At 39.3% G+C, this 8465-nt stretch overlaps 2 protein-coding genes across 2 annotated transcripts; both read left to right on the top strand.

Moving 5' to 3' along the window:
• Positions 1–549: 549 nt before the first annotated feature.
• LOC134656885 (DNA primase large subunit-like) lies at positions 550–1954 on the top strand. The gene has a single exon (XM_063512430.1). It carries the CDS (start codon positions 681–683, stop codon positions 1935–1937), a length of 1257 nt encoding a protein of 418 aa, XP_063368500.1. The 5' UTR covers positions 550–680; the 3' UTR covers positions 1938–1954.
• Positions 1955–2495: 541 nt separating this feature from the next.
• On the top strand, positions 2496–7468 carry LOC134656876 (eukaryotic translation initiation factor 4E type 2). The gene is made up of 5 exons (XM_063512416.1): positions 2496–2954; positions 5565–5729; positions 6332–6454; positions 6617–6808; positions 7182–7468. The coding sequence occupies exons 1-4, from the start codon at positions 2742–2744 to the stop codon at positions 6770–6772; spliced, it is 657 nt and encodes a 218-aa protein (XP_063368486.1). The 5' UTR covers positions 2496–2741; the 3' UTR covers positions 6773–6808; positions 7182–7468.
• Positions 7469–8465: the final 997 nt, after the last annotated feature.

Raw genomic sequence — 8465 nt, 5'->3', positions numbered from 1 at the left:
TCCTAACGTAGGAGAATAAGTCGTTGGCGGAGTGTAGGTAGTGCAATATTATAGTTTTGTAAGTATCTATATTAAGTAGTTGTTTAACCCCTTGTGCTAAATAATGATACCTGCTACCTGAGCAAGTGAAAGACTCCAAAAATTAACCACGATGGTAGCGAGTGGATGGAAAAGTTGAATCTTGCGAGTGTTGCGAGGGTTTCAAAGCATAGGGGTTAAATTATTTTAACCCATACAACACTTAGGTGTTCTATCTTTTGGGTGCTAGTACTAGTGTAAGACAAAGATAATATGATTCTCTCTGTCTATGTTTGAAATGAGACAGTCCTTTGACAAACTATATAAAAAAATATGTATTTAATACCTACATTTCTAACACGGGGAAAAATTGTAATAGATTCTATTTAACGAAAACATTTATTTTAGATAGGAAGAATGAGATATTTCGACAAATAGGTCGAAGTATATTGGCTGAATGTGTACAACAGTTATAAATTTATCGGAACGCGTAACGGTCCGTCACTGTCACTGCTGTCACTGTCAGTTTCCTCTTTCTATGTTACAATTTCAAGGCGATTTGTTTATCTTTTATATCTTCTTAATTATTAATTGTGTTAAAATGAATTCAAACCCCTGTGATCACTAAGTTAACTCAGTAATTTACTGACGTAAGCTTCGCAATGTCTTTCTATTATTTAACACCCGTGAAAGGTGATATGCCAGCGCACTTACTTGAAACAATTGTCTCGACGAGATTGGATTTTTTAAAGGCTATTTACAAAGGAGATACCATTGTTTATAACGAATACATGGTCGAAGGAAGTATATACGATAACGTTGGGCACTTTATGTTATGTATCGTAACTATTTTGACCGGAAATACAGCCTTTTCTCAGTTCTTTCTAAAAGCAGAAACGGAACTGTTCAAGAGACGCATTAATACACTTTCTGCATACGATTTAAGACGATTTGCTAAGAGACTTCTAAACAGTATTAAACGTAGTGACGATACTCCTTCTTGTGAAGCATTGAAAGTATTGTGCCAGCATCTTGTGTTGAAAAATTTAGCTCACCATATTTCAATATCTCATAATACAAACTGCTCAATACATAGCATTGAATTAAATTTTAAACAATGTCTTATGTTCGTAGCTAGCAGGCAGGTTGAAATGAAACAAGGCATGGCGAAATTGCCATGTGGTAAATGGCTACAATATTTATTATCACTATTTAATACTAATTTAAGGTACAGAATATCTCAGACAGATGTGACACCACTAAGAAGTGATCCTCGCATCACTGACATGTTAAATAAAATAAGGAAAGACTTGATACCATTCATGAGCAGTAATACAGAGGTACTTCTCAGTAGAAATGTGGATAGTTCAACTAAATTCTTCCCACCATGTATGCTAAATTTGCATAGAAACCTGCGGGCCAGACACAGATTGTCTCACACACAAAGATTCTTCTACAGTCTCTTTTTAAAAGATATTGGTATGCCTGTGGAGGAAGCTATAGATTTTTGGAGAAATGAATACAAACTGAATCCAAACGGCACCCATGTTTGTTGCCACAGTTGGGAAAAAGATGAAAAAAAGTACCTCTATGGTATAAGACATATGTATGGACTTGAAGGTGGTAGAAAGAACTATACATCTGTAAACTGTCAAAGAATTCAAGGGTCAGATAATGCATGTTCAGAAGGTGGATGTCCATTCAAATTTGACTATCAACAGATGGTGAAGCTTCTTCCTGGATGCCCAGATAATGTTTTGTCTCAAATAAATGAATTTAAAAGAAAGAGGCAGTATAATGCTGCATGTAGGACATATTTACAAAGTAGTTTAAACACTGACTGTGATAGTATAAGCTTTAGTTTTACTCCTGTTAAATATTACATGATTGCATCTAAGTATGAAATGCAGTCAAATTGAAAGTTGTATTTTTTTCTACATCTGCCCTTTTTAATTTGGATAGGTACAGAAGTGCTGGTAGTTAACTAATTAATTGGTTAACCGCGTTTTTCTTCTGTGGCGTTGATGTCCGCACATCCTGATTTGATCCGACAATTTAATCAGATTGGCGAAAAATTGTCCTCGGCTGGACAGGCCTTAATACTCACCAATGTGGACGCTAGATGAGATTGACGCCAATTTATTTTCTGATCAAATTGGTCAATTTTATAATTCCGTCTGGACTGGCCTTAAAGAATCTGGTATAAAAGTGATACACACTGTCGCACCGCACCGCGACCTTGGTGCGGTGCGTAGTGTGTTACCACTTTAAGAATTAATATTTTTTGGAACGCGTCCATAATTTTACCAGCGGTGCATGTATCCGAACGGATTTAACCTACAAAAAATAAAAGTTACATAATTAAGTCTGCTATCTCACTTTACACTGTACATCCCTGGTTGATCTCTATTTCACTCACTCTTCATTAAAGTGTATTCCAATTCGGTAAGAGAACCCCATGCTGCTGACAGTGCTGACATTTGACAGTTTGATTCTGATGACGGATAGAAAAAGGTTATAAACAGAAAAAGAGGAAATAATAGGCTGATTTAGATAAATTAACAAATTTAGAGATTCTATTAATAACGTATAAGATAATTACTTTAGCCACTATAGTAAATATAAACAAATTTATTAACGTAAGCACCCGGACACCTGAGAAACCGCAACGTGTACTAGGTTAGGCCGTTAGCGAAACATGTTAGTACAATATTTAAAATAACATGACTGACAGAAAAATGTGCAAATTTTACAATTTGAATGTACCGGAGCGACGATCTGGCGAAGGCGGGGCGCAGAACCACAATGAGGAGGACGAGCGAGCGTTGGAGGAGGCGATCCCGCCAGTGGTACCCCCCAATGAGCACAAACTTGAATACAACTACTGGATGTGGTTCTCGCGACGAGGTGCCGCCGCGCGCTCCGGCTACAGCCAGGTAACTATTCACTATAAAATATAAAGATAAAATAAAAAATAGTTTATTCAAGTAGGCATATTACAATGCGCTTATGAACGTCAAATAAAGCTACACCGGCTCCAACCCTACACCTCTGCCCCGAGAAGATTTAAATCCCCCCTCAATTGGAGGAGGGTATCCCTATATGGGACCGGCAACAAACTCAACGGGACACATCTTTTGACAATATAAAAATACCTTCATTTTAGTGGTTAATCTCAGTGCAGCCACATAGGTTGTCGGTGGTGATCTTGCCCACAAAGCTGGTGGGCCTGAGTTTGTATCTCGGTAAGGATATGTGTTTGTGTGATGGAGTCATGGATATTTTCTGTATATCTAAATATTTATTCACTTCGTGCAATTGGATATTGACAACTAGTACCCAGACGAGAGAAACTGCTTACTTACTTTTGGATTAGGTTTGTCAATCTGTATCAGATTTTATACCAATTTTTCATTTTGACTCTTTGTATAGCTTTAATTTAAATAATCTCAAGTAAAGGAAATATGCCAATAGAACCATTATGAATGTTATGACAACCATTAAAATAACTGGTATATTTTTTCTAAGAAGATCACATTTCATATCCATAATTACAACATTATTCATGTATTTTATTTACAGTTTGCATCCTAAAAATTTACTTTAGGGTCAAAAAATCTGTGGTCTCCAAAATATGGCTCAAGCCCTCACTTTTGAGATGTAGAAATGCCCCTTGCATCAAAAAGCAATGCTGGTCAAAGTGTTCTTATTGCTTTTAATTATAAATATTTCTGCTATGCATTCAATTCATTCCTGAAAAATGTGCATATTGTGCAAATGAAACAATTTAGGGACTGACAAAAGTTTGTTCAGCATAATAGGAATATTGTGAAAGTAAACGGATTCAGGTACATACCTACTGATGAATCATATGGTGACAAAGCAAGTGTAAACTTTTTTGCTAAGTTGTTGTTTGGGAGTTGATTTACGTTTCAAGTAATTATAATCATTATTCTTACTAATATATTGCATGTTACTTTTACACACACACATGTGTTTTTAATTTGCCCACTCAAAATTATGACTTGGTAAAGTTGGTAACAATTAAATATATCAAGTTTTAAAAATAAATCTTAGAAAAATCTATCCATCGCCATCTTTGGCGGTCAAGGGGTTAAACTTTGCTCATCATCCTGGCCTGGTTTTGATATTATATTGCCTAATATAATATCACATCAATGCTCTGCACTTGAACTGTTTTTAAAGGAGTTTTTTGAGGGTGCACTGATAAGGATTCAGGCAAACACTACCGTTGTTCCACACTATGACTACCGTCAACCCCAGTGAATAGGGATGGCTGGGGTGAATAGGGACAAAACTTTAAATGTGATTTACCTGACAATTTCTTAAAAAATACACACAATCATTGTACAGTCAGTAGCAATAGTTGCTAAGCGGGCGAGGTGTTCAAAATAATCTTGACGCGACTTTATTCTTAAGAGAATAAGAGCGCGTCAAGGTAATTATGAACACCTCGCCGGCTTAGCAACTTCTGCTGCTGACTGTATCATTCGATTGAAAATAATAGTAGGTTTTGTATGATACAATTTGTGTGGGTAGTTATATTAACAATTTGACACTTGGAGACCTTATACATCTCTAAGTTTTAATTTTATTTTTAATTTGTTTGTACATATTTATATTTTTAATGATTCTGACACTTGAGAGACCTATACATCTCTTAGTCAATATAGGGCATTTTGCTTAGTAATTATGTGAAGATATACCGTTTTTCATGTAACATACAAGAACAAAATGTTGTGTCTCACAGCTATACGTTATTACAATTTAAATATTAATATGGCCCGGCAGCTTGAATATGTCATGCTCGCTTAAAAGTCTTTGCTTACGGTGGCGTTGTTGATCGGGTCGCCACTTTCCCGAATGAAGGTTGAGAGAGGCGATGGCTGAGATACGCGTCATACTCGTGAACGGGTGCTGTTTGTGGAGACTGGTCTATTTAAGCTAACACGAGCTATTATATTTAGTAACTTTATTTTTGAGTATAATTACATGGACACACCTCATTCAGTTCTCGTATGCTATTTTATTTTTACTATCATTTTCTTTAATTTAATGAATGTTTTAATTAGGTATACAGGATTTTGACTCTTGGAGACCCTATACATCTCTAAGGATAATTTGATTAACTACTATATATTGTAATCTTCTAGTTATGATGACACTTAGAGACATTTACAGCTCTAAATAATTTTAGATTATAGTTTTTGTATCTTTGTGTTTTTTTTTTCAATACTATTGTTATTGCGTTTTTTGTAATTCGACATTTAGAGGCTTTATACATCTCTATGTTAGTTTGATTTGATATTTACGGCTTAGTTGTATTTTATAATTATTGATGTGTTTTTTTTGCTGTATGTAAATTCCATATTGATGTGTAAAAGTGCCCTTGTGGCCTATTTGCTGAATAAATGTTGATATTTGATAATTTGATATTTGAATTGTCAAATGTCCCTACTCACCCCAGTCATCCCTATTCACGCGTACCCACGGTACGGTAGTTTGATAGACCATTATGGTTGCAGGCGCTCCGTCTGGTGGGTCGCGTGGGCAGCGTGGAGCAGTGGTGGGGCCTCTACGCGCACCTCGCGCGGCCCGCCGACCTGCCCCCGCTGTCCGACCTGCACCTCTTCAAACTGGGCATCAAGCCTATGTGGGAGGATCCGGCTAATGTCAACGGTGGCAAATGGGTGAGTTGTAGTAGTGGGTAGTTAAAACTCGCTCAGCTAGACGCACACAGAGGTTGCACACGGAGTCAGAAGAAACCTCGAACAAGATGGGAGGATAAACTCAATATCACAGCGGGCCCGAAATCGAGAAGAGTGGCCCACGACAGACCCCAATGGAAAGAGCTAGAGGCCTTTGCCAAGCGGCACACTGAGCTTAGAGACATACTCTAACTCAGAACAAAAGGTCTTAATAGATAGATAGCTAGATGTTGATGTCAACTTTAGTGAGTCTTTCTTTGAGACCACGGGGACAATGCCATCCTCGAAACTTGGGATTAGAACATATATACATACATACATATAATCACGCCTATTTCCCGGATGGGTAAGCAGAGACCACGGATTTACACTTCTTACGATCCTGACATACCTCTTACGTTTCCGTTATAAGTATACGCGATTTAGTGTGAGGTAGGATTTAGTCCACTAGGTTACAGACCACACAACACGCAAGACAGAGAGCGTGTTTGAACGTAAGTGGGTAGCAACTTCGCCTAGTTGTCAAGTTTGCCCTAGGAGTTAGCGCACGTCTTTTATTATATTTAAATGAATGCATATTGCAGACGGTTCGGCTTCGCAAGACGCAGACGGGGCGCGCCTGGGAGGACCTCTGTATGGCGATGCTCGGCGAGCAGTTCATGGTTGGCCGAGAAATCTGTGGCGTCGTGCTGTCCGTGCGCTTCCAGGTATGACTATGTCTCTGCCGTTTGTATACCTACAACCTTTGAGAAAGTGTGGTGATCCTAGTCCAGACGCTCTGTGCAAGGTTTTTACGGCTAGAGTATCTGGCATGATGCGTTTTAGTATCTCTTGTCGTCAAATACGTCCCTAACGATAGAACGTTACAGGAGGACCACCTAGCAGTGTGGCACCGGACGGCCTCGGACCGCGAGGCGGCGACGCGCGTGCACGACACGCTGCGGCGCGTGCTGCAGCTGCCCCCCTCCGTGCCCCTCCAGTACAAGGAGCACCCCGCCCCCCGCCCCGACGACGAGCGCTCGTAGCCCGCGCCCGCCCCGTGTGCCGTGCGCGTCCTGCAGGTACGTGTGCGCCGTTCCCCACACCTGCCCCCTCCGTGCCCCACACCTACACCTGCCCCCTCCGTGCCCCACACCTACACCTGCCCCCTCCGTGCCCCACACCTGCCCCCTCCGTGCCCCACACCTGCCCCCTCCGTGCCCTACAGCTGCCTCCTCCGTGCCCCACACCTGCCCCCTCCGTGCCCCACACCTACAGCTGCTCCCTCCGTGCCCCACACCTACACCTGCCCCCTCCGTGCCCCACACCTACAGCTGCTCCCTCCGTGCCCCACACCTACACCTGCCCTCTCCGTGCCCCTCTAGTCGATGGAGCACCCTGCCCCCCCGCTAAAATTTGTGCATCTTGTTTTATAAAAGTTTTTCTTCTTTACAGTATCCTCCTACAGCGCGGCACGGCACCCCAGGCCCGACACGACACGTCGAGGTAAACCGACGCATTTACCTGCCTTATATCTCAGCAGAAATCGGTGGCGCCCAGATATTTCATTAGAAACCTATGACTGGATCGCTATTTGCCTTGAGGGTTCTGCGAAATACGAAGTTTTTTATCTCTCTTTATCCTAAGCTTTTAGAAAAGGAGGGAGGTATAGACTTCATGTTTCGTAGGATTTTGCAGTTCTGTTTGTAATAGTATGGGTGCAGAGATATGAATTCAATGAAAATACGAGTATGTCGCTAAAAACAAAGCGAACGAAAAATAAAAGAAATTTCGTGATCTATTAAGTAGCAATTTGATACAGAGATGTATTATTGGTTGAGGCATTTAAAGATCAGAAATAAATTTGGATATGTCCGTGAAAACGTCTAAATTAAATCAATAAAAAAGTACCTTTAAATTTAAGACAAAAGTAGTATTTTACTATATATTCAGATCGCACGGATGCTTATATCGCTCCACCAATACTTTTTAAACTTAACTGATATTAACTATAGTTGCCAGCAATAAACTTTTAAATTACCAAAAATAACCTCAAATAAATAATTTAATGAAAAATCTTTTGTCTACGCCCTAAAACAGACTGAAAAATATCACTATTAGTAATAAGAATTGTTACCTAGTTATTAAATAATAATTTTACTAATCATTTCGTATTTGTGCCGCACAATAAATATCTTAAAAGCTTGGGTTATAAATAAACTAGTACAAGATCATTATCAAATAAATAGACGTGAGAAAGTTCATTAAAATTACTATTTAAATGAATTTTGAGGTTATATTTTTAAAAGCTTTATTGGTGGCAACACTGAATCGCGCGAGCAATAACTCATAATATATTGAGTTTATTGTCGATCCAGTTGTACATATATGCAATACAATGTATAACAATAGCTCGTGAACTCTCACTCATTTTCAGCGTCTTTTGGACGCAGCGCCGTTTTTTACTTATTAAAAAAAAAATGCTAAACACGATCTTCCAACACTAACTTACAGAACGGAACGACGCGGTACGGATCTGCCATATTTATATATTTGAACAGGTTTTAGTATTATGTCTGATGAAGTTAAAATAAATAAAATAATCATACTTACGACCCGTCCACGCCAAGCAAACGAACAGCTAACTATATTTGGTCAAGCAGATCTTGTCAGTAAATAAAGGTGGCAAAGAAAAATGTAGGCGCGAAGGGATATCCTCCCATAGAAATTTTGAATTTC

The sequence above is a fragment of the Cydia amplana genome, chromosome 2, assembly GCF_948474715.1.
Source record: "Cydia amplana chromosome 2, ilCydAmpl1.1, whole genome shotgun sequence".
Taxonomy (NCBI): domain Eukaryota; kingdom Metazoa; phylum Arthropoda; class Insecta; order Lepidoptera; family Tortricidae; genus Cydia; species Cydia amplana.
Note: the sequence above shows the minus strand (reverse complement) of the source record. Positions and strands in the feature narration are given on the sequence as shown.

Coding starts and splice junctions, on each gene's coding strand:
- LOC134656876 (XM_063512416.1), top strand. CDS start 2,742: ATGACTGACAGAAAAATGTGCAAATTTTACAATTTGAATGTACCGGAG. Junction 5,730..6,331: donor ATGTCAACGGTGGCAAATGG/GTGAGTTGTAGT, acceptor TGCATATTGCAG/ACGGTTCGGCTTCGCAAGAC. Junction 6,455..6,616: donor TGCTGTCCGTGCGCTTCCAG/GTATGACTATGT, acceptor AGAACGTTACAG/GAGGACCACCTAGCAGTGTG.
- LOC134656885 (XM_063512430.1), top strand. CDS start 681: ATGTCTTTCTATTATTTAACACCCGTGAAAGGTGATATGCCAGCGCAC.